Below are 27488 nucleotides of genomic sequence, written 5' to 3'. Positions count from 1 at the left end.
TATTTTATGTTAACTAATATAGTATTTTATGTTAACTAATACAGTATATTTTACCGTTTATAAAAAACTTCTTACAGTAAAAATAGAACAAATTTATAACAGAAGAATTACACTAGTTTTTGCCTTGATTTGCTTGTCGATGTCTTCTGCGTCGTCCTCCATCCGTCGAGTGACAGTATTTACATCAGATTCATTTACAACATTTATTTGAAACAATGAAACAGCAACAAAACAAACTAAAAAAGTGATGACAATCTTTGAACTCTGTGTTTAAGGCATTCGCCTCAACCCTCTCCATCATTCTCACTCTCCTCTCATATGGGATGGTGGGCCAAATCAAAGGTTACAATGGGCCAACTTTGGCCAGCGGGCCCTACTTTGGACACTTCTGGTCTTTAGCCTAATATCATGTAGCATATAGCTGTAGCACTGAGTATGTTTTTAAAGTGATAACTCAGCCATAAATTAAATTACTTTTCATTTTTATAAATTGCCAAAGCTTTGCGTTTCTTTTTTCTGTTCAACACAGATGAATATATTCAGAAGAATGTTGGGAAAAACAGCCACTGGCTTCCATATTATTCCTTTTTCCTACGGACGTCAATGGCTTTTTTCCCCAACATTCTCCAAAATATCTACACTAGAAAAATGCTAAAATTGCTAAATTGTTGCTAATGAATGAATTTAAACAAATTAAATTTAGGAATGTTCAATTTAATTGGTTTCTTTAAATTCAGCCCAAATAATTTGTTTAAAACCACTTAACTTTAAAAAAAAATTGTAAATCCAAGGAATCATTTTTTAAGTTTTATGTTCGACGGAAGAAAAAAAAATTAAATTTATTGAGTAAATGGTGTGGAGCTTTTCATTTTGGGGTGAACTATTACATTAATAGGAAAACATTACTTTAGAAACTAATGTCGTTCTTCAAATATATGTCAGAAGAAAACCTAAAAGTTTAGGATTGGAGGTGAGTAAAAGACAAAAATGTAGCCTAATCTTTGGCCAAACTTTCCCTTTGTATGAGCATATAGGCTATGAATATATATTTATTTATTTAAACTTTGAGCTCCATCAACAGATGCTCTGCATGTATTTGGGGGCGGTGCAACTCGTGGAGAGACAAGATGTAACCCTTTCTGCATGTCTAGGTTAATTCTGACAGCGCAATTTTCTAAAGTGAATTGAATGATTGGTGGGGACATTTCAAATGTTGGTGGATATTGGTGGGGACGTGTCCCCTCCATCTATTCTAAACCTATGCCCCTGATTGGCTTTCGTTGTGCAAATGGAGTATTTGCTGTGTTTTTCAGCCAACTAAACTTCCGGTGAAAGCTTAATGTGACTATTTTAAATTTCACAAGCTTCCTTTTACAGCATTGATGTTGTAATGTCATTAAAATACGTTCAGGTTAACAGACTTCAGCATTCATTTAGCTGTTCAAGCGTAAAACAGGATGAAAGAGGATCAGCAGGCAAGCGCAGAAACTCCATTGAAAATACTGGGGTAAAATAAACGGTCATATTTTAAAGACATGGCAGGGGGAAATGGAATTTAATGTAGTACTTCATGTCCAGTCTGAGACCCACTTTATATCGTATATCTATCACGCAGTTAAGATCACTGATGAAATTAAAAGTCGGTGCGCATATACCCCATTATGTTACAAAAACTAGCTATATGCTAATGAGCTGCCAGTACATTTTCTGATATTTTACAGATTTATATTTTAGACTGTATATCATGGTCTTATAGAACAGAATGAGAGTACACTGAAGCAGACAGAGAGGGTTTATTCATGAGTAGAAAGAATGACTATCTGTTTAAAAATCAATCAGTGCCCTTTTCTTTACACACAGTCCTGAAAATAACCAGAAAAGTAATAGCCAGAAAAACAAACAAACAAATCAATAAACAAAAGATAACTCAATTGAAGAGATGGCATTCAGAAACGTAACAGCAAACGTGACACATTGTGTTTCATAATGGAATTCAGTTTTTCACAGTGATCGAATATGTACATTCCCCAAGCTGGACTCATACACTGACACCAAACCAACAAAAATACAGTCAAAGATGTTTGCGAAGCTTTGCTCTAACACACTTAAGAGTCAAAAGGGTTTGAAATATGGAATGTAAAGGAAGACATTGTCGAGAGGCAATCAGTTTATTTCTGAAGTGCTACATTTGGTGAGTTTGTGTCATTTTAAAGTCTGTGTGAAATCGAAATTCACCATGTTTTTTGCTAGCGCACATTGTTATTTTCTAGGTGCACAATTAATTAGTGCAAAAGTTTGTTTTGGTCATCTTTAAAGTCTGACCATCTGCTTCTCTGTTATTTATTCATTTATTATTTTAAGTTCTGCTGGTTGACGCATTTTGAAATTTTCTTTGCCAATCTTCAGCCAAATGTAATCATTAGTTTTGGTTCAATTTGAAAATTCCCCAACCATTGCAGAGCTCAGGGGATTAGAGAGAGACTCCAGCTTGGCCCCACCCTGATCCACATTTGCTTTCGCATTTGCAATGGCGGTTCATCTCCGTTGACGTTTGATGATTTCAGTGACAAAATTCCTAACCACGCCCATATTACCATTAGTTTCTACAAGGGAACAGTTTTTTAGTGGATTAACTTGCACTTATTAATAGTTCACTTAAAGAATAACAGTGTGTGGTAACAAAAGCATAGTACATTTTGATTTCACGTTGACGATAATGCTTTTTTTTTTAATGTTTTGTAACGTTTGGGTAGTTTCCAAAGCTTGCTGATCAAAATCCAATAGGGTATATCAACACAATCTCACGACAATTCGTAACTTTTTGATTTAGTGGCTAATTCGTATGAATTCGTACGATATAATTCGTACAATTTAGTACAATTTGCTCATCCGCCAATGACGGTTGGGTTTAGGGGTTTGGGTTAGGTGCCACGCCTCCTTTTTAAAATCGTACAATTTCGTACGACTGAACTCGTACGAATTCATAAGAATTAGCCACTAAACTGTCAAAACGTAAAATACTTACGTTTTCTCGTGAGATCAGGCTGGGTATATATGCACAGTTAATGTTTTTTACCGATAAAACTTCCTATGAAAGTTTAATGTGACGATTTTCAATTTCATAAGCTTTCTTTTACAACATCGATGTTGTAATGTAATTAAAATGGAGTCAGTAAAAAGGCTTAAGCATTCATTTAGTTGTTCAAACATAAAAAGAGATGAAAAGTCTTTAAATGCAAGTGCCGCCAGGATCAGCAGGCGAGCACAGAAACTCCATTGAAAATACTGTGGTAAATTAAATTTTCACATTGTAAAGACATGTAGAGTGCTTCTTGTATGTTCTGAGACCCACTTTATATCATATATCAATCAGGCAGTGAAGATCATTGATTTTTCAAGAAAACAGACCTTAAACGCTGTGATTTTGTAACAGCACAACAGTTCACCGGGGGTGCTTAAACTCGGTTACTGAAAACAAAGTCCTTCTGCATACACCCTATTAATCCATTAGGGTGAAGCCAATAAGATTTTTAACCTACTATTTAATGACTACTGTAAGAATCATATTTATTTAAGAGCATTCACTCAAATCTGTCACTCACTTTCCAGCTCAACCAACTGAAAGAGATTGGGGCGTGGCTACTGTAAAGCTGGTTGAGCCAGAGGGTGTTTAGTGACCGGATCCGTGAGAAATTCAATTCAGATTTCCTTATGAAAGTGCAAACCAAAACTCAAGACTAGCCGAAATACACAGAGACAGACAAGGAAGTAAAACAAGGGCAAACAATTGCAGTGCTTTTACAAGATGGAGGAATTTGAGGGAATGTTTGGCTTTCAAATGAGGTGCTGAACTTGACAGGTAAGCTAAAGTCAAGTTATGATCAAATAATAGCCCCTTTAAAATGGTAACTTCTAGATGGGATACATCTGCAGCTACTTGGCATGCGCACATCAATATAGCATAAGTGTTTGTGACACTGTACAACAATTACTGTTTTTACATTACTGTGAGGGGTAATAAAACACAATTTAACAGGTTATTTAATACGTAAAAGAAAAAATACATATATTTTTAGCCACAGCTGTATCCCTTCTATCAACAATGGTTTAACAATAGTATGAATAATAGTTCACCTAAAAATGAAATTGACTCGCTATTATGGTTCCAAACATTCAGGAGTCTTTATAAATTTTGCTGAACACAAAGATATTTTGAAGGATGTTGGATACTGGTAACCACTGACATCCACAATACGAAAAAGGAAATACTATGAAAGTCAACAGTTACTGGTTTCCAGCTTGCTTTAAAATATTATTTGTGTTTAACAGATGTCAATCAAACAGGTCTGGAACAATTGAAGGGGGAGTAAATAATGACAATTTTCAGTTTTGGGTGAACTAACCCTTTAATATGTATGCAAAAAAGTCAGTGAGTGTAAGGGTATTTGCAAGTATGCTTTTTTTGTAATTCTGCAAGATGACACAAAGCACATACTTAACCTTTAAATGGAATGTCATAACAGTAAACCCTACTTATTTCTTTGGAGATAAATTGACGGGCTGCCTTAAATGTTTAAATCACAATTCTTTGAGAAAGCAAAACATGTTTAAAGTCAGCAAAAAAAGCTTGTTTCTTTCCACAAAAAGATTGCTTGAGGTATAAATACAGCATCGAGATGATTTCATCCTCATTGTGGAACAGATATTGTAGTTTAGTTCTACTCGAGAATAGAAATATATACAGAATATCAGGGGACAGCAGCTGTGAAAGGCTTTGACTGATGTGCAGAAAAGAGCTGGTAGAGCAGACGGATCCAGGACAAGGGAAGGGGTTTACCGAAACCTTTGGATCACCGGCCAAGAAACATGAAACACAACCGTTAGAGATCTTGAACAGTGCAAAGTATGCTGCCTGCTTCATTCATTTTATTTTGGACAAAACTACAAAGCAGCTTGATTGGATAATGGGATAACAGCCAGAGAGTTGTCTGATATTTGGTGCGAAGCATATTCAATTAAAGGGATAGTTCATTTAAAATAAACTTTTAATTTGCTGTTAATTTACTCAGCCACAAACCATCCAAGACATTTTCTTGTGTAGAACATTAAAGGGTTAATCGTCGTCCCAAACTCCTGAGACCTTCGTTCATCTTTAGTAGGGACGCACCGATATGGATTTTTGGGCTGATATCTAGAACTCTTTAGATTTGGAGGCCGATAACCGATATATTTGCCGATAAATATAAATATTTCAAAATGTTATATTTTTATACAGTGGACAACGCATTTTAATTAAAAAACTTCATCAAAGTTTGAACAGATCTAAGAATAGCATACTTAAAGCAAAAAAAAAGAATATTTAAAAAATTGCAAGGTGATTATATAAACCTATATTCACAATTTCACACAAATCAACACGCCAAAAATAGATTATTTTCTTTTCTTCGCATAGCAAATTAACATGCAACTTAACTGTTGCATAAAAATAATAGGTTAAATAACAAAACGAGAGGCAGACGATTCTGTACAATGACATCGGCTTAAAGATATCGGCCTAATTTTTATATCGGACCGATAACATTAAAAAATATATTTATTTTTATGGCCAATAACGATGTAGCCACCAATATATCGTGCATCCCTAATCTAGAAGATACAAATGAAGATATTTTAAATGAAATCCGAGAGCTCTTTAAACTTCAATTGACAGCAACAGTCCTGAAACACTCAAAGTCCAGAAAAGGAATTAAACATGATTTTTTGGCAAACAAATGTGTACACAATTAGAGAAATGTATTATTATAATTGAAGCACAAGTCACACTAAATGTTTGATGTTTTGGGCTCTTTTTCTGGACTTTGAGCCTCAAGAGCATTGTTGTTTATGGTATGGGGTGGGCGGATCAGTACTAAAGTATCGTTTTAGATACTGGCAATGTATCTAAAGGATAGATCCTTAAATGGAAGTGTTGATCTTATCTTAATAATAGTAATAATGATAGCACTGCATATCATTATACTATATATATACTATATACAGTGCTCAGCATAATTGAGTACACCCCATTTTGAAAATGAATATTTGTATCCATTTCTCAGTGAATATAGGCAATGTATTTTGATGAATTTAAACAAAACAGATTTATTAAACAGATATATTTATCCAAATAATATTTTAGTCACCAAACAGATTTAGAAACTGAAAGATATTACAATTAAATTCAAGCTAAATATTGCAAAAAATAAAAATAAATAAAAATACAGCCTACAAAATTTAAATTATATATATATATATATATTTTTTTTTTTTTTTTTTTTTTTTTGCTTTCTTTTGATTTTTCCTCTCTTTTTAATTTGTATTCAATATTTTTCTACAACATATAAATTTGGCTGTACTAGTTTTTGGACCGTTATCGTAAGTTATTTTATTACATTATCTCCAGATTTGGCTTCAGTACTGACTAATCTAATGTATATGCACAAATATAATATTGTATAGCTTCCTATTAATAATATGAATTTAAAAGATAGATTTGTGAGGGGTGTACTTATATGGAGTATGCGGAGCTTTGTAAATATTTAATTAAATAGGAACAGGAATGGGAACTATAATATTCCTCCACTGTACCTCCACTAAAGGGTCAGTGTTTGCCCACAATCTCACACTTTCACTCAGTGCAGGTTTTAAAACTCGATCCTTGATGACTGAATGAAAAAGAAGCATAGAAGTGGGGGGGTTAAAAAATTAACAAGTGTTTGTTACATGTGGAGTTATATAGACAATTTTTGTTTACTAATGTTCTGCAATTAAATATAAAAAGGAATTATGTCTATCGTACTTTAATAATAATAATAATGGAGGTGATTTTAAAAAATAAAAAATTAACTATGGGTATCGACATTACTTGTCTTAAAATACTTGGTTTCAAATCGGAAGGAAATTAAAATAATTGGTACCATCCATCCCTAGAAGGATCAATGAGCTCTCATATTTCATCTAAAATATTTTCATTCGTGTTCTGAAGATGAACAAAATATTAGAATGAGACAAGAGTGGAATTTGTAATAAATAACAGAATTTAAATGTTTCTGTCAACTAACCCTTTAAATGATTCCTATGTAAAAAACTGTTGGTTATTCATAAATTTTAGGTCAATGGCTATTGCCACTTTTGAGTCAATAAAAACAACTCGATACTCGTGGCTCCTGAAGATACATTGAGGTTTTATAAAGCTTAACAATTTGTTATGCTTGTGAATGAAAAATAACAAGATTTACCTCATTTAATTTACAGCTAACTCCAAAACAAAACAACCCCACAGACATTCACAATTAAATGCAAGCTGTGGATGAAAATTTATGCTATAACGTTCAGTTTTTTCTCTTCATAAAACCTCAATGTATCACCAGAAGCCACAGATATTCTTTTTTTTTTTTACTCTTGAGAAGTACCAGCAGCTGCTGACTTACATTTTATGAATGCAGGGTTCCCACTCTTTCATGAACATCAAATTCAAGGACTTTTCAAATCACTAATAATTTTAAAACAAGCACCTTTATAATTCACACCCCCAGCATATACAGGGTTTCTGCAGGCTTCACCAAGTCAAATTTAAGACTTTAAGACCATGAAGAAATTTCAGACTTAAATAGAGCTAAATGCTGAGGATGTTTTAATTGGCCAGCAGAAAATGTACTTGTTGCCTTATCAAAAAACTCATTCTAGTTAGTTATTTCTTAGCCACACATTTTAAATAATGTGTCAAAACAAGCAGATCCTAGTTGTATACATACATTTGTTTTCAACATAACTTTTTAAAACAATGTATAGACAACAGATTCTTATAATATTAGTTACAATTATAGTTTTGCTTAACATTTTGAGATGTATAGTTGGTGACAAAGTATGTTGAATCAATTGGGTAGCTTTACATAAAGGAAAATGAAGACCTGTTTAAAATGAGTTAAGACCTACACTGTAAAAGATCATGCACTGTAAAGAATTATATGATCAATTAGTCCTGACAGTATGTGTTTAAGGTCATTGTAACTTATTAAACTAAGTCAATCATGTTCTAACTTAATTTTATAAGTTACACAAGCTGTTTTAAGTCAGTTTAACATAATAGAAGTTCAATGGACTCATGAGGTTAATTTGATTCACCTTAATTTAAGGCAACCAGAAATGTTTTACATTGTCCAAGACAATATTTCAGTGAATTGAAGACTTTTAAAGCCCTAAAATTTTGCTTATGAAATTTAAGACATTTTAAGACCCTGCAGATACCATGATATATATATGATGTTTTGAATGTCAAAAATGTTAACCGCTTTAAACAACCGTATTAAAGTCACATTCAAAGAACTTTAATACGATTAGTTGAATTTATTACTGGTAATGTTCAAATGCGGCGTCTGAAGTATTGATAAAATGCATTATTTCTATAAGATTTAATTTAAGATTTTTAAATGAAGAATTTCTTAATTTTTATACATTTTTTAAATAAATAAATAAACACCATCATAAACTTAAAAATAAAGCACTTTCAAGCACCTATGTTTGTTTTTAAGTACTTTCCTTGAATTCATATGTCTGAAATTCAAGTACTATCAAGAAGCGTGGGAACCCTGAGAATGCGCAAAGACCATCCTTTCAGCTAAAAAAAAAATATTATGTTCCACTAAAGAGACAAAAAAGGAGTAGTAAATGAACAAACCAACAGCAAATGTCAATTTTTGCCTGAACTATCCCTATATGATTCCAGAATTTCCAACACAAAGCATGCGGCATGCAGCCAGCACTAGAAGTAGACTGCTAAAGACATGACAAGCAGATGCAGAACAAAAACAGAATTAGCAAAGCAACAGGATGTAGAGGGTCATTAACATGAGCTTTGTAAGTATGGCCATGAGACGGCGTTTTCCCCCTCATTATAACTGATTCGATTATTAGCAAATCATGCAGACGTCATTTCCCCCACATTGGTTACAACATACTGAGAGTAAAAAACAAAAACAAAACTTACTTCATTCAAACCTAAAATGGAAGAGAAAACAAACAGAATAAGGAAAAAACGTTCCCATATTATAAAAACCTCCAGTCGGTGCTCTCCATTTCGGTTTTTACTTTATTTACAGACAAACGTCACAGGCACAAATCGATGACCACAGGAGATAACATAAATATAGAGTCATTCTGGAGGAAAATGACTGAACTTTGGCAGGACAACCTTTACGCAGTTGGCACATATTTCATCCTCTTAGGGAGCTGTTTTTCATTGTTTTTTACACGATCGGCATGAACTCGCAAACACTTTATACCAAAAATAGGTACGTTTGTTGATTAATTACTTGGGAAAACTCCAAATTGTTTGAAAAAAGAACATATTACAGCACTTCAACCTCCCAAAAATAAGTATGACTTTCAACTACTCAATGCCTATTATAGGCCTAATACCATAATAACAGGCCTGATACACTGCATTATATAATAGTTATAGGAACTTATTTGTTTACAAACACAAAAAGCTTTCTGAACAGCACCAGCTAAATCTTTTTGCATAAAATTGAAATTAAAAAGCTGTAATTATTTAATCCAATGTGGCTGAAAAAAAAGTGGGTTCACAGAGTAATTTGATTGATACTGATAGAAACGTTCACATTTTTTATAAGATGGTACTTTTAAATTGTTCACATGACGCATTGGACAATTAAAAGAGTGACAAGCGATATCCTCGAGTTCTGTTTGCGATTTTAAATACTGACTAGTATTTCACAGCCCTGTGATAGTCGAACGACTACAAAAAAAAGTGATTTCATGCAAGTTTCAAACATACTCCAGGATATTTTTGAGCTTTTTTTGGTTAAACAGTTTAATGCTTTACTTTAGGACCATTTTTGAAATCCATTGTTGCTATTTTAATGCATTTGTGCAGTTTGGAATGACGTGCAATACACCTCGACTCTTCAACAGTCGCCAGAGAGGACAAATATATGAGCCAACCCTTTTCACTTTACAGTGCTACAGCTTAATGTATAGTTATATAATGTATGCTCTCACACACACACACAAACACACTAACAAGTACATTGTATAGATGTCAAAGAAATACAATGTGTGTGTAAAGAGAAACTCTCAGACGCATGTACAAAACATGATCTGTTAAATAAAACCCAGTCCTGCGCAGTTCGTCACGTATCTAGATTTTGCTCAGTGTAAAAATTAACGTTACTCTGCACTGTTGAATGCAGATGAATGGGAATAGAAGCTGAAAACTGAAGAAAGAAGACCCTCCCATGTCCCAGTTTTGGAAAGCCCTACTGCCGTACTTTTCCAGGAATGTAGTTCCGGTCGATACTTTCATCCTGCAGGAACATGTGAAGACAGCGTTCGTTCTGGGCCAAAGGATGACCTGCAATTCTGGGGAGAAACACGAGCAGAGCATTTAAGAAGATGATCCATGAAATCTAGAAGAAGTAAAGCTTGACAGTTAGGGGACATCCAGCGAAGCATTTTGTTCGAATTTTTTTTTTGGTTGTCGTCAATAACGTTGTCAAAGGACATCCACCTGCTCAGCATCCATTTGTGGCTAAGTACTGAGCGCTCAATGCTTTTAACCCTTTATAGACCATTTCAATGTGGTGATGTCATTAGCCCATGAACATTTCCTGCTTGTCAAAATTTCATAACTGTAACAAGAGGCAATTTAATCATATCTTAACATTATAACAGCGGTCATAACATTATTTATCAATATGTGGACCTTTTTGGATTCTTGGAAGCTATAGAAATTAAAAATGTAATACAGGAAACTTAGGACCATTGTTATTGTTTACATTCCTCAGAATGGTCTATATGGCACTCATTAGTTATGTTTCCATGAGTTAAACTAAGTCCATCACAAGAGGAAAATGTGTTTTTAAATAACATTGCTGGGCTGGAATTACTGTTTGCGTCAGGGGCTGAAGAAATGGTTTTGGGTGCCATATTTAAAGAAGGAGCAGAGCATGATACGGAACACATTGTATATTTAAATAGCATCACTTTGCCAAACATATTATACTGGTAATATGTAAGTATTTGCGCAAGTTACATACAAAGTCAATGCAAAAGTTAAAATAGAGGCAAATTACTGTTTCATGACTCGAATGACGCGGAATGTGCAACACAATTACTGCAAATGTGCAGAATTCATTTTAAACTACTTTCAACGAGTGTTGAAAATTTATGTGATGGGAAAAACATCCCGCAAGTACACTACAGGAAAGGCCTTTTCTGACTTTGCCTCCTCTCACATTGTCATATCCCAATTGACCCTTCGCTATGCCACACCAAAAAAACGCTATCCACCAATCGTGGCTTAGCAACCGTAGCTACGCGCAGGGGCTCTGTCAAGCTTTTGAGCGAGGGAAACAAGCCAAAGTGTTGAGCATATGGATTGTGCAAATCTGATACCTGGTATGCTTAAATTTTGGACGGGATGGTGGAATTTTTTCCCTTTTCAAAACCAAAAACCCAAGAGGAGAAATGCCAACGTGGATCAAGCTGTGTGAGGGGCGCTAAAGGAGCGAAGTTAAGTTGGTTTTGTTTTGATATTCCTGACATTCAGTGACAGACAGCAATAACTTACACACCTCTTACCCTAAACAGATCTAAACTGTGTTTTCTACAAAAATACAAAGCAGGTTATGCTTCCCAGCTGTCTTTTTCTTTTTTTTTCGCTCGATATTATGAGCAATGCTCCAATTAAGCCTTCGCCATAGTAACTTAGTCATACTAATAGCGAATAGGTCATAATGACATGAGTTATTGATCCAGAAAATACGAATCTGCAAATCTGTTGCTAACTTTACTGAACTTCATATTTCCATCTATTTCAAGCTACTAATATTTGAAATTACAAATCAACAGAACAAAACAGAAATGTGATCGCAAACTGAGCACTTGCAATCAATATACTTTACCAGCAGCTGTTTTTCATTAATTTATAAAGAGCACACAAACATACTGACAGTAATAGGTAACTTACTGTACATTGTTATGGGTCAATGAAGCTAATATTTGGCACAAATCCATCAGTTTCCCCTTTCTGGCTGTTCTCTCTATGAATGAACTACGTAAAAGCAATGTCCATGCGTGTTTCCTCATCGGTTAGTAACGCTATATTTCATTGCACAAGAATAATCTAACAGGCTTTTTGGCTAAAAATAGAGAAATGACAGTTTCATTTGTTATTATTAGATTATTTTTAAATGTCACCTCTCCTGCTGAGCATTAGCTAAGCTGTTGAATGGTCAGCGTATGAGGCGGCTAGGCTAAGCTAGCTTCAATTTTGATTAAATTATTCTCTAATCGGTTGCCTATTATGCCGTGAATATACCCCTGTAATGCACACCACAGTTCTTTTTTGTCTGGCGTTCTCCGATATCTTACCTGTTCGCCAAAAATGACATTATATCCCTGGCAATGTCTGACACCGGCACATACACATTGCAAAAGCCGTGCCAGGCACGAAAGCTTGACAGGCGTAGCAACAGTAACTAAGGAGGGCGGGGCTTAGCGAAGGGTCAATAAAGGAAAAAATATAAATATTAAAAACATGACCATATGTATTACACTATCTTTTATGCTTAAAAAGAGATGTAAAGACGTTGTGTTTTAAGAGAAAGCACTACTTTGATTATAGTTATTGCGCCGTTTGATTGCACTTTAAAAGCAGTGGTCCTCAATGTTTTATCACCATGGACTGGTCAATGCTTTGACAAAGTTACCACGGAAGGGGGGGGGCTGGTTGCTAGGCGACCATCAACTGTTTTTCTCAGAGGAACAAGCTGACAAAACATTGCGGTTACTCTTATACAAGTTTTACTCTTGAAGAAAAATTACAAAGCTCTGCAGTGTTTGGGTGTTTGTGTTCGTCTAAGAGAATTAATCTTACAGAAATGTGTATATTCCATACAAAGCATGAAGCTAATCAGCCAGTTCTTTTAACGCGACTCACGATGCGCTTGCGGCATTCATTCAACTGGATGCGTCTGGAAGGCGCGAGCGCACCGTGCACCTCCACTGGAAATAACGAACTTGTGTGAACTCTAGAAAAGACGCGATATGCAAACAGCCCTTAAAAGGCTAATTTGTGATCTACAGCAGTTGCTCTTCTTGCACAGACATAGTTGATTAAGCTGATTTGTTGACAAAGGGGTTGCGGATCCATTCCTTGGCAGTTTACGGGTCCTTCACAGGGCATTTTCCCTTTCGCAAGGAAATTTACCAAAGACGTCCGTTTCTCACACATTTTGCTGCTTGTGGGTTAAATTTGAATGTTGAAGTGACTAAGACATGAGTGAGAGAATACGGTCATTTTTCAAAATAAAAGATAGTTCAGATGGAAATAATTAATGATCGTGCGCCCCAGTACCAACTGATCCACGGATCGGGATCGGTCCCTGTGGTTGAGGACCACTGCTTTCGAAGGTTTTTTGTGGGGTTTTTTTTATACTATTTGTATTTTTTATGCTATAGCTTGTCAGTTGAATTTGTGGGATTTTTTTTTGCAGACTTCACGTTTATTACTGCATAATGTATTTAAACCGAAGTTTTGCTTCATAAAGTAAAATTTTCACCTACATGCATATACATTGTGCTTTTCAGTTGAATAACACTATTTTAAAATATAAGTCTAAAAATCTCATGGACCCAGACTCATTTTGTGGGATGTGTCTCATTAAACCCCTAGTAATCAGTGTCAAAGTTACAATATATAGTTCTTTGCCCAATAAAGAGTTAAATGCTCTTACAGTTCAAAGCTGAGTGTTGTACAGCATTCAGCTACAAAAAAATGCTTCAGTGGACATGCACCCTTAGTGTACATTTACACAACTAAAAACATTTATTTCAAAAGTCTGCGATTTTAGGCTTACATACTGCTTTGTCTAAAAACAAAAAACAAAAAAAACTTATGAGTTAAAAATGGTGTAACTTTAAAAGCCCCTAAAAGTGAAGAACAAATTGTGTGTAGTCATTCACAAAACATTGACAATGTGCTTGACTCTCTTGTACGTCCAATTTAATTTAAACCATAACTGTGAGTGCTAACCTGTTGATGAACTGTTCAAGCCCAGCTCGTCTCTCCTCAATGAAGGACTCTTCAAAAATGCCCTCATCTCCACGGAAGGGGAGCTGTCTCTTCAATGCCTTTCCAGGCAATGGAGGCACAACAATCTAGGAAACCATTGCATACATTTTAAAACAAATTCCACTCTAAAAATCGTAGTTAGCCTACTAAATAAATTTGTGGATAGATTTTAAGGCCTCAAAATCATCAACAATCTGCTGGAAAACCTATTGCGGTCTGTTTTTAGCAATCTTTAAGTAAAATTCTAAAAACATCCCCATTCAGGTCATGGCACACAATTAGCAGTGAAATCTTTATCTTCATTAGATACACATTATTGTAACATGTTTTGTTTGGATTAGGTTAAACCAAAGTATTTCAAGTCACAAAAAAAAAAAATGCACTGACTATGCTGATAATAATTCACTGATTGTATGCTGATGTCTTATACATCACAAATGTCTTTTTACTTTAAAATTAGTTTATGCTTATTACAAAACAAAAATAACGAGAAAAATATTATGTTTTTGCAGTGCACGCATTATTTAGTGACATGATTTTATTAATTCCATGTTGTATGCAATCAAGCAAATTATGCATGAACATTTCTCTCTGTAAAAAATAATTTCAGACCACAGATACAAATAAAACTGTATACTTTTGTTTTTGTAAGTGCTGCTAAAGCGGAGCTGTATGGTTCAGTACAGGAGAAAAAAAAAAAAAAAAAACACTAAGTATTGTATAAAATATAGATATACAATCTACACACACAAATTAACCAAAAGTTATTAAAGAAACACTTAAAAGTGTACCCAGGACGTTTATATTCCATTAGACGAAACAAATGTACGTCTTTTTGCCAGTAGTGTTTCACATTAAAACTAGGGCTGCACGATATTGGAAAAATCTCACATTGCAATATTTTGTTTTGCTGCGATATATATTATGACATGAATACACTTTCACCAGAAGGCTTGAATAACCCTATTTGTGAAAAAATACTTCATTTGATTAAAAAATAAATAAATAAACAAATTAAAAGAATAATTACAATAAAACAAGTATAAAAGTAAAATAAACAGTGCTTAATGTTTTTATTAGTCAAACAGCATTCAGGTAATGTAATGTAAAATAACACTGTTTAGACTTCATTGTGTTAATAATTCAGCAAAACTATTCTTCATTTTTTCAAGTTTTCTAGTTTTTTCAAGTTTTCTAAAGTTATTTGAAGTATTCTTCATTAAACAAATGTCTTACGTTATTGTGCCCGAATGCTTTACACTCTCTTGAAATGCCTATAAAACACATGCAAATGAAAAAGTTTCACTGTTATGGTTATACTATGCAGTGAGTAGGCCCACATGAAATCTTCCCATGCAGCCCATCAATGAGTCTAAACTTTTACTTGTGTAAATTTATATTTATTCAGTTTTTAAATTAATTTCAGTAATATTATTAACAAATATGAAAATGTTCATATGATTAATTTACAATACAGTTTGTAAAGTCTTTTAGTAGATATATTATATGAGAGACTTGCTTTGTTTACCAAATAAATTGATCTAATTGGATTTGCATTGTAAACATTCAAAGTTAAAAAGGTATTTTTTTATTTTATATACACTAAGTTTTTAGATACGATACTCCCAAAGTAATTCCACATACATCTGCAGATGATTTTTTACAAAATTCTGCACAGAAAAAGCTAAAAATGTCCGCAGATTCAGTCTCGCCCTAGCAATGACTCCACAAATCTCATGTATTTTCAAATGATGATCGACTATAATCCCAATTTATCATTGCATATAATGGGATGTGAATATTGCAGACACTCACATTGCGATATCAATGGTGAAACGAAATATTGTGCAGCCTTAATTAAAACCCTAAGCTGTATAATGGTAAATGAAGACATTTAAGACACAGAAACAAATACGTTTTTTAATGTTTTGTCTATTGCAGCTGGAAGGGCATCCACTGTGTAAAACGAGCTTCATAAGTTGGTAGTTCATTCCGCTGTGGCGAACCCTGAATAATAAAGAGACTAAGCCGAAAAGAAAATGAATAAATGAATGTTTTGAGAATGAATTAAGAAAAGGCTTACATCTCAAGTACATGTCTAACAAATATACAGCATACAGGGTTTCTTTAAGTCCCAACGTTACCAACCATTTGTTATTAATTACATTTTATAATGCAGGATGTTTCCTGCAAGTCTCCAGGATGTCATACCTTGCTGTCTCTTTCCAGCTCGTTCTTCAGCCACTCGAAGTCGCTGTATCTTCGTCTGACAACCGACTCCTTCAGTTTAAAAATGGGAAGATTTGTCTGCATTTCAACGGAGAACGCAGAATAAATCATTACATTAGCATCGGTCGATTGTAAAACTGTACATAATACGCGTTCTCGAATACATCCAATACACTACATTATTAAAGTGATGCAAATGTAACATTAAAGCATCTAATTATACATTTTATGTCATAAATGCAAAACAACAACTCGTTGAATGTTGCTGAATGACAGAATGACAACAACAGCTAAATTGGCTCAATCTCTATCCGCCAGACTGCCTAAATCAGACATGCGCACTCAGCAAAACGAATTTAGACTAAAATCTAGCAGTACTATCAATTAAAACCCTCTTTTGTGAAGCTTTACAATCTTTAAGTTCGAATGGGGTTGTTAGTTAGCATGTTAGCTCTCAGGCTAACTAATGTTAGGCCGAACCGAGCCGCAGCCTCTCCGGAACAAACACACAATTACGGTTATTCAGCCTACCCTCATCCGGACTTCGTAGGTGGTGAAGCGATTACGACCGACTCCTATAGTCTGCGGGTCGTACACGTCGATTTCCAGAAAGTTGCTGGGAGGGCCGTAGGCGTCCGTCAGATCCTGCGGTTTGGAGTTTAACCGGCGAGTATCGGCAACTGTGGCTTCGGACATCTTCGATGACTTCTTGCAGACTAACTACGTCGAGGTGTAGTCTTGAGCACGTACGGATGAGATGGTTTTGGTTAAGACATTAAATCGACGGATGTGAAAGTGGGCTAGGTACTTCTGCGAATGTAAAACTTGGATGCGTCCACTTCAGCAATGCCACAGGAAATCCTGCGCTTCTCCCCGATGCGATGATATGTGCAGCAGTTTGGGAGACCTACTTCACGACCCACCTATTTTTTACTGAGCTATCCAATAGATGGTCTGTTTTTTGATGATTGACAGCCGATTGACCTATAATGCTTAAGATCAACGTAAAGGGTGGGCTCTTCATGGTTCCTTGCTATTTTTTTTCTTTTGACATTTCTGGGTTTTTAAATCAAATCAAATTCTCAGATTTGAGTGTTAAAACGCTTTGTAGAAAGGTGTGCATTTTAGTACATATTAGTGGTTGTTATTTATTGTTGTATTTTAAATATCACATACTCAGGATGAACAATCAACGTTTAGTAGGCATTTTATCTGGCTAATAAAATAGTTCATGTCTTTAATGTAAATCAGCATTATTAATAATATTAAGATACTATGATAGATTTTATTATATTTTATTATAAATACTATTTTATAAGCATTCTGTTCATGTTAGTTCAATTCCATGAAATAATATTTAGTTTGCATCATAAATATCAATATAAATATTAATATCAACAGTTAAACCTTTAATGCAAAAATGCTAAACGATTATTAAAACATGCTTTAGAAGTAGCCTAATTTTTACGTTAACTAATGTAAACAAATAAAGTCTGAATGTAAACGGTCTCAATTGTTGTTTTTAAATGTGTTTAAATGTTTCAAATTTATTTATTCATTCATTCATTTTCTTTTCAGCTTTAATGCAGCCACAGTCAAATGAACCACCAATTTGTCCAGCATATGTTTTACACAGCAGATGACCTTTTGCATCCCATCACTGGTAAACACCCATATACTCTCATTCACACATATACATTACGGACAATTTAGCTTAATTAATTCACCTGTACCACATGACTTCAGGCTTGTGGGGGAAACTGGAGCACCCAGAGGAAACCCACGCGAACAGCATGCAAACTCCACATAGAAATGCCAACTGACCCAGCCAAGGCTCAAACCAGCGACCTTGTTACTGTGAGGCGACAGCGCTACCCACTGCGCCACCACGCACTCTTATTTATTTGTTAATTGTTAACATTAATTACATCCTTTTAGATAGTGTTAATATGCAGATTAGAAAATTTGACATTTTAGATTAGATATTATCACCAGTGAATAATTTTTCTTTCCCAAATCAATGTAATCACAATGATTATTAATTAATTACCAAATTTAATAATTTACAATCATTTACAGACAGATCAGTTGTGAGTTTGTGTGTGCTTATTGAACTCATCTATTTACACTATTTCAAATTATTTTAAATATATTGATAAGGAAATTCAGAAAGTTTTCCATGAGGCTGCAAAGGAAATCAACCAATCAGAGAGTCACAGTGAGCAATTAAGTGTGTCATAACAGATCCTAAACTCACTCTGCATTCTTATAATCAGCCAATCACCAATCAGCTGGTGAGTGGTCTGTGGTCTGGCGCAATATGGCTGCCGTAGCGTCATCCAGGTGGATGCTGCACACTGGTGGTGAATGAGGAGATTTCCCCAAATGTGTAAAGCGCTTTGAGTGTCCAGAAAAGCACTATATAAATGTAAGGAATTATTATTATTATTATTATTATTATTTGTAAATATTTATTCATTAACTCATTTTCTTTTCGGCTTAGTCCCTTTATTAATCTGGGGTCACCACAGTGGAATGAACCACCAACTTATCCAGCATATTTTTTGTGCAGCAGATGCCCTTCCAGCTACAACCCATCACAGGGAAACATCCATACATACCCATTCACACACATACACTACGGACAATTTAGCTTACCCAATTCACCTATACCACGTCTTTGGACTTGTGGGGGAAACCGGAGCACCCAAAGGAAACCCACGCAAGCATGGGGAGAATATGCAAACTCTACACAGAAATGCCAACTGACCCAGTCGGGGCTCGAACCAGCAACCTTCTTGCTGTGAGGAAATTATGCTACCCTTTGCGCCCTGTACATATTTATATATGCATATTTAGAAATACACCAGAAATGTACTGTTACTATAGAACAACAAACTTTAAATTCAATTTGATATTTCAGTGTAGATTTTATTCATCTGTAGTTCTTTCCTTCATTGTTCAGTACATTTCGTCTTTATTACTGATATTCATATACTTTTTGTTTCTAATATAAGCTTGTGATGTGATGTTTCTTCTCATACACTGTAAAAAAGAACTTCAACTTTTTAAAGTCAACTTCAACTAAAAGAAAGTCAACTTTTCAACTTTTTTTACAGTGTAGCTGGTTCATAGCTTATGATCATTAAAAAAATCGCTTCTCAAAAAGTGACTGGGGGCACTAATGCAGCCTATATTCAGAGAAAGTGTCAAATCTGTGATTTTGATGTCTAATACTGCATTCAACCTCTGGATGGAGCTAAACTTTAGCATCAGCCACAATCTCTGGCTTCTCAGTAATAATGCTGATGTTGCTTTGATTCAAAACAATATGGTTATTAACTATTGTCCTATAGTTCCAAACACCAAACAAATGCTTGTTTTCTCGCATGACAGCATAATTTACCATGTAGCATATTCAAATACTGAAAGGGCAAGCTTTTTACTTTAATGTTGCAATGAACAGATGTGTAGTCCTCTCAAAATACACTAATTATCAGGGGCTGATTTAGGGATTTTGGGGCCCTAAGCAATTCCAGCCATATAGGGCCCAAGTCTGGAAATGAACCCTTCTACTTTTATTTAATATTTATTTATATTGCTGTTTTTTTATATCACTCAATCAATTTTCAACATGCTAATTGTTCAAATAATGTAATCTCTACATTTTAAATGTTTAGTTTTCTTAAAATAATTTACAACTAAAAATAATAAATATATAAATATTTTATAAATTTGACTGCTGGACTGCTCCATGATGAATATTTTGTTTTGTAATATTATTATTATTACATAACATTACATTATTATAATAATGTCATATTTGATTGTATATTAATTAATATTTAATTACGTTAAAATTGTGTTTGTTTAACTCTCACCATACAAAATAGGGTAGAAAACGATGTTATTAATAGTTTATAGGTATAATTTATACTTCTTGATATTTGTTGGGGGTCCCAATTTCCTGGGGCCCTATGTGCCCCCTTACCTTGCTTATTGGTTAAATCCGCTCCTGCTAATTATAAAATAACTGTTAATTAATGCACTATAGATGACGTTTACTTCTGTAATTAGTCGTTAAGCTCATTGGGATCTTCACTGTAAATGATATTATCTAATTGACAGTAAAACAAATGCCTCCTTAATCAATAACATCCTCATATTTGTGAAATTCTACATACAAAAATCTAAACATTTGAAGGCGAAACCAATGTTTTGTACCTTTTATAATGATTCTTATAATTCTTTATAATGATTCTTTCTTAAGTAAGACCCTGATGAAAATGTAAACAAAAAGTGCAATTAATCTTTTATAATGTATTTTATAAAACAATATAAACAACAGGAAAAACCCTAGCCCCTTTCATTTATTTTGTTATGCTTTGTTATTTATTTATATATTTTATCCCTATGTAATGTTAATATTTATGTATGTATTTTTCCATTTTTTGCACGTTCTTTTATTGTATTGTGAACATGTACAGATACTGATAATGCCAAGTTGTTGCACATTTATTAAATAATAGCAATAAATAACAACAACAACAACAACAATAACAATTTTAAAATAATAATAACAACAACAACAATAATAATAATAACAATAATAATGATAATAATAATAATAATAATAATAATAATAATAATAATAATAATAAAGATTTTTTTGTTTGCTAAGCAAGTTAAGTAACGAGCACTAAGACCCGGGAGAGCGGTGATTTGGAGCTGTGTGCCCCTGTCAAAAGTGTAGTGTTGGCCACGAGCGCGCCGCACAAGATGCTGCTCGTGTGCATGAGAGCGCGGGACTGTTGAAGCGTGTTCACGGAGTACTCAAGAAAAACACCACCTTCCTCATGGAGGACTCCACCTGTAAGTCTCAAATATCATTCATACTAAAATAACCTGACAATAAATACGTTATAACTTATTATTTTAGTTTCTGGATAGTGTTGGAATACAGAACACCGTTGTCGTGTAGCAGCCTACCTGTGGTGGAATGTGAACGATATTATTAGTGCAATTATAGCTTTATCGAGAATTTTCTTGTTTTTAAACCGCAATTTACTGTGGTTGGTGATGCAAGAGATGACTAAAATGTGAAAATATAGCTTGAATATCAATGTCAGATTTTATGTGTGGCAAATTACTACTTAAAATGTGTTTTTCCCCTTTTTATCTTAAAGCAAAGATGCTGTGGTTTCGCTATTGCTTTATGTTGATTCATATTTATTCAATAATATAATAATACAATAGAAGTAACCTATATGTATACAATAGAATGTCAATAATAACTATATATGAGAAAGAGAGAGAAATTGAGGTATTTTCAGTTGTGTTTATGTGGTTTTTAGTGGATATAACATTTTGTCCCCAATATATGTGTCATCATTACATCATTATCATTCTGTTTTATGGAAATGATGCAATTCCGTAGAAATAAAGTTTCTGCAATTCCATAAAAAGCATAATGATGACATCATGATGACATCATCTCCCCTTTCTGCATGTCAATCTTTCATGTTTAAGATAAGCTTGTCTAGTCAATCATGTTGTCATAAATATTACAGTAAATAAAAAAATATGAATACATTTGTAAAATATATTATACCTTAAATTCATACTTTGTCCTATACAGTATCAAATATGTTTTATGCATATGTATGTTTAATGGGAACACTTTTTAATGAGAGTTCATTTGTTTGCATTAGCTAACAACATCAGTTAACGTGAACATATGTGAACTATACTTCTAAAGCATTTATTTACTGTAGTTCATGTTTATTACTACATTACTACATATTGGTAAAATCATAAGTTGTATTGCACTGTAAAACCGAATAGGTTAAGGTAACTCAAACCGTTTGAGGAAACCGATTGCAACAAACCATTTAAGTTCAAAAACTAATCCTAATGAGTACTGTGAACTTAATCCATTTGAGTAAATGAAGCAATTTAAGCACAGTAAAACCCAATAAATGAAGAGAACTCACACCAACTGAGTACTGTATAACCCAACAAGTTAAGGCAACTCAAACCTTTTTAGGAAACCGATTGCAACAAACCATTTGAGTTAAAAAAAAACTAATTTATATGAGTACTGTGAACTTACTCCATTTAAGTTGAAGAGGTATTTAATTAACTCATTACCTTCAACACTTAGTTCAAAACTCTTTTTAAATGAGTAGAATTTATTTTGAGTTAACTACACTTATTTTATTTGATAAAGTTTACTGTTGGGTTTTACAGTATGGTTTACTTTAGTTAATGCAATTACGATGAACGAGCAATGAACAACTGCATTTTCATGATCTAAAATTAAGAAAGAAATGCTGTTAAATATATTGTTACGTACAAAAAATGCTTTTCTTAATTAGTTATTTTTATAATTCAAATATCGGAAAGTTCATAAACCAAAAAACATTTTCTGGACAAGTAAAAACATTGTTTTATTTTCAGAAATAATATAAAATAAAATTATCTTGTTGTAGATTTGAAATAATATTATTTTACTTTGCCCATTGCCAGATAATTGAACTCGTTTCAGTTTAATTTAATATTTATGATAACAAATCATTTGTTTTACTTTACAAAATGCTTATTGATTTACAAAATGCTTATTGGTTTACAAAAATTTTGTGTATTATCTAATACATTAATTAATGGTAACAAATGAACCCTTATTACAAATTGTTTTCACTTTCTTTCATTAAATGAGCTCACATAAACTAATTAAAATACAGCATTTACACAGTTTAAGATTAAGGTTTTAAATAATGTTAAACAAAAATGTATAAATTCTGTTACAGTATTGTGTTTATTATTTCATGTTAGTTAATCCATAATCAAATATTCATTCATTCATTTTCTTGTCGGCTTAGTCCCTTTATTAATCTGGGGTTGCTATAGCGGAATGAACCACCAACTTATCCAGCATTCATTTTACGCAGTGGATGCCCTTCCAGCTGCAACCCATCTCTGGGAAACATCCACACACACTCATTCACCACGGACAATTTAGCCTATTCACCTGTACCACATGTCTTTGGACTGTGGGGGAAACCGGAGCACCCGGAGGAAACCCACACGAACGCAGGGAGAACATGCAAACTCCACTGACCCAGCTGAGGCTCGAACCAGCGACCTTCTTGCTATGAGGCAACAGCACTACCTACTGCGCCACTGTGTCGCCCCTCATAATCAAATATTAACAAATGAAATTTACTTGTAAAGTTTTGTCAGTAAGTGGACTAAAAATGACATTTTATGAAACACAAAGCAGCTGTTTTGTTACTTTTTACTTATTTTTTTTTTCTGAAATAAACATTTCCAGTATAATCAAATAATAATTACAGTAATTATTCACACTTAATACCCTGAAACATTAAATAGACCCAAAAGTGCAGGTCTATTCACAGCCATGCTGTCAAATATGTCTCATCCGCTCATCCTGTATTCCTCATGTCCCAAACTTTCCATTGCCCCTTCATCCTGCTGTTCTGCACTGGTTGAAGGCCAGTTCAGCTTGATAGCTATTCATGATCTGAAAGAAGACTTCCTTGCCTCTCACACAGGAAATCCGCTAGAGAATGTGTTCGACATTCAGTTTGTTTGCGTGGATGCCAGGAAAAAACAGCTCATTAGCTACATGTTACTGTTTTTAGTCATGGAGAGATTTGAAATGCCTGTTTAATGTGTGCTTGCTTCTCTTAGTAGGTCTAAATCATGTAGGTGAACCAAATGTTGTGTTAGACATCAAGCACACTTAATTTGTACAGACATTCTTTTCAGAATTTTTTATTTTTAAAGAATATTATTCAACATATCTTTTAAATTCACGATGTAAAAGAAAATATATTTTGCTATGCTATATTATTGTGAATTTAGCATTGATGTATTGATTTTCTGTTGGTCACACACTTCATCGTGTGATACCAATTCACAGGAATGACCTAACCAAACTTAAACTCTGGAATGCAAGTGTGAAATGTGAAACTTCATCATGTTTCCTGTCTCCTTCACTCTGATATTTATGAATGAAAGTCAATGGGATGAAAAAATTTAGATTGTTGGGTCTAAAAAGTAATGAAGGGGTCATGATCTGAGAATTAAAATTGACCTTTAAATACACAAGAGGTCATTGTACCATTCGAACCTGTTTAAAAAATCTTTAATCTAAAAATATATGATAAAGTTGGCTGCAGGTCGTGGAAAGTGCCAATTTATTCTGAAATAGTGCGTCTAAACCCCGCCTCTACAGAAAAAAATGAGCACCCACCTCTTCATTGCTGCCTGTTTAGCTCCGCCCACTCCTTTGTGATGTAGTAGTTAAATATCAAGAGAGGGAAATGCACAGATACCTAACAATAAAGATGCTCCAAGACAACAATACACTGTGCACTGCCAAGAAAAGCACAGTCTTGGCATCGCCTTGTAGGAAAGAGTGGATTAACTTGCTGCTGGTGATAAATTGAGGTTGTATGAAGCGAAACAATTGGTCTGTGAAACAAACTGAACATTAATTACAAAATTGTGACCTTAAATATCCATAGCCTCTGCAAGCAGTCCTGAGCAAAATTATGGGAGATGTCGGCCTGACTCTATTTTAATTGGTCGAACATTTTTTAGTCTTACCCAGAATATAAAAATACATATAAACACATTTAGATCATTTACTTTAATCAATGCTATCGAAATGTGAAGAGACTTTCAACCAGCACAACAAAGAATATTTCTGAAGACAGTTACCTACTGCACCTTTACCTGCAGTTTGGCACTTTCACTTTTATTCAGGAACATTTCATGCATGCTCCCGTGACAAACAAGATATTGGATGTGAGGAACAGCTAGAAGAGTGGTGTTTTAATTGAATTTTTGATAGCGCACGTTGGTGCAAAAAATTGCATCAAACAGCCATGTGTGTATAGACTATCCTGTCACAAAATGTGGCGAAAATCCTACACGATGGTAATAGTTTGACTGAGGTGTTTACATGTTTACATTCGAGAGGAGCATTTACAGTGGATCTTCCGGTCCATAATATTGTAGTGATATTAACGGAAAATTTAGTAACTAAATCATTTTTGACTAAGGTATGTCTTTAAAAACTGAAAGAGTTCTGCTGACGATACTAAGGCCCAATCCCAATTCTGTTTTTGTACCCCTACCCCTTCCCCTTGGCCCTTAAAACCGAGTGTGGATGGAAAGGGCTTCAAAATTTACCCCTAAGAATTGGGACAGCACTACAGCACCTGCACACGTTATCATATTTCATCGCTATCTCTTGCTTCATATGAGATCAGACGATTGCGACTGCTGTAGTTATTCCAGTTGTGTTATTTTTTGGTATTTATATTCAGGAAATCACTGAAGGCATATATTATGTTAGCATAACGATGTAATGTGGCATTAAGATCGTAACTGTACTGTGCATTTACACAGTGGCCATATTCATCTATGTACACACACCAAAAACAACATTAACATTATAGTAGACACTGTAAAAAGGTCATTTCCAGCCACTAGACTTTCCTGACAGGGTATTTGAGCACCATCGAGTGTCAGAATGTCAGAATGTCAGAGCGCAAAATTTTGCTGTTTTTATTTTAGCGTTTTTTTTTTTTAAAGCTTGCCGGTAAAACATGAACGCGGTTATGAATATATTAAAACATTTGCTTGTTTGTTGTAAAAATACATAATAATGACAAAAAATACTAATTTGTGGATCTCCTTATTTCCGGATGCAGTCATGCTGGCGTTGTTGCTGGTGTATTCTGGGAAATTTTCTTACCCCTTGGTTTCAAGCGAGGTCCTGAAAAATCTCCTTTCGAAGGGGTGTATACCCCATCCCTTTAGCCCTACGCCTTCAAGCTAAAGAGAACTGGGACCTACCCCTTCACGGGAACGCACAAAATGAGGCGTAGGGGTAAGGGGAAGGGCTAAGGGGTAGAATTGAGATTGGGCCTAACTTTGCCATCTGAATAAACATAAACAAAGAACACTGATCACACACTTACCAAATCCGTAGAGATAGGACAATCAACACCAATTGGAGCCGCGTCTATTTTTAAAAGAAGACGAGTGGCAAATCCAGATTTCACCATTTCCTGATGTGAAAAGCTCTGGGGTAATAAAAGTTCCTTACAAGCATAACTTTCTTGCGTGTCAGCAGACCACTGTAATCGACAAATGTAGGCCCACACGCAGTGGAGCTCTCATTGCGGGAAAGGGAAACAAAACCTTTGTTGCGGCACATTATAAACGCAACACTGATGACCCATGTCTCCAAACAATTCTTCTTCTTTCACTTGTTTTAATCACGGTTGGCAACACAACATGGCGTCTCTCTGCCGTCTGAACACTGTAACAGGTAGTGCAGGTAGTTCTTCGAAGCTATCGATGCATATTAAAGATGCATATTAAAGAAATGGCACCTCATTCACAATAGAGCATGCTGATTGGTTCGAACCAAGTCTTTCGCATGAATTAATGCTGAAAACTCAAAAGACATCACGTTGTACTGGCCGGTACAGACATCCAGTCTACACGTTCAAATTTCCACAATGATCTTATGGCCGTGACGTAGCTTCAAAATTTCTTTTCAAACCAGAAGAACGAATTAGCTCGAAATAACGCAAAAACAACCAATGTTCACTTTTTAGTGAAATATATGTGTCCTAATAGTGTTTTTAGCAGCGTGGGACACATTTATGACTGTCAACATATCAAAAAAATGTGTTTAGGTGTTTCGTGACTCTTTAACTTATCAGGTTTGAATTTGTTGACATAACTTATATATCAAAGTTTTACCTGCCTGAACCTATTAGACTTAAACAAAAAGGAGTCAGCTGAACTTATTATAATATATTTACTTACATTTATATTTGTTTACTTATGCACAATGTCATATGATGAACGTCTTTCGGCAAGTTTAGAATTTGATTGTGCTGGTAAAAAAAGGCTTAAGCAGGTTGATAAAATTTGGCCGTTTGAGAGGGTTTTGGACAGTTTGGGCTGGAAACATTCAAGTGTATCTGGCAACACTGACCGCCATTTTCTCATTGTAATGTTGTGGTGTGTACTTGTCTCAGGTTCTTCTCAGATACCCGCTGCTCTGGTGAAATTT

The 27488-nt window shown here is 34.4% G+C and overlaps 2 protein-coding genes across 3 annotated transcripts in view; one reads left to right on the top strand and one right to left on the bottom strand.

Annotated features, from left to right (window-relative positions):
- Positions 1-9019: 9019 nt before the first annotated feature.
- Positions 9020-17260, bottom strand: snx12 (sorting nexin 12). 2 transcript variants are annotated; one of them, XM_056445916.1, is made up of 5 exons: positions 16895-17260; positions 16346-16441; positions 14096-14220; positions 10329-10419; positions 9020-9036 (listed from the first exon to the last, which is right to left on the bottom strand). In XM_056445916.1, the coding sequence occupies exons 1-5, from the start codon at positions 17057-17059 to the stop codon at positions 9031-9033; spliced, it is 483 nt and encodes a 160-aa protein (XP_056301891.1). In that variant the 5' UTR covers positions 17060-17260; the 3' UTR covers positions 9020-9030. The 2 variants fall into 2 exon arrangements, with proteins under 2 accessions (XP_056301891.1, XP_056301890.1); XM_056445915.1 differs by lacking the exon at positions 9020-9036 and having other exon boundaries at positions 9110-10419.
- A 3886-nt stretch (positions 17261-21146) lies between these two features.
- afap1l1b (actin filament associated protein 1-like 1b) overlaps positions 21147-27488 on the top strand; it is a 51791-nt gene continuing 45449 nt past the window's right edge. The window contains exon 1 of the mRNA XM_056446745.1: positions 21147-21235. Within this exon, the coding sequence (XP_056302720.1) occupies positions 21220-21235 (16 nt within the window). The 5' untranslated portion in view covers positions 21147-21219. The remainder of the gene's footprint in view (positions 21236-27488) is intronic.

The sequence above is a fragment of the Danio aesculapii genome, chromosome 21, assembly GCF_903798145.1.
Source record: "Danio aesculapii chromosome 21, fDanAes4.1, whole genome shotgun sequence".
Taxonomy (NCBI): Eukaryota; Metazoa; Chordata; class Actinopteri; order Cypriniformes; family Danionidae; genus Danio; species Danio aesculapii.
Note: the sequence above shows the minus strand (reverse complement) of the source record. Positions and strands in the feature narration are given on the sequence as shown.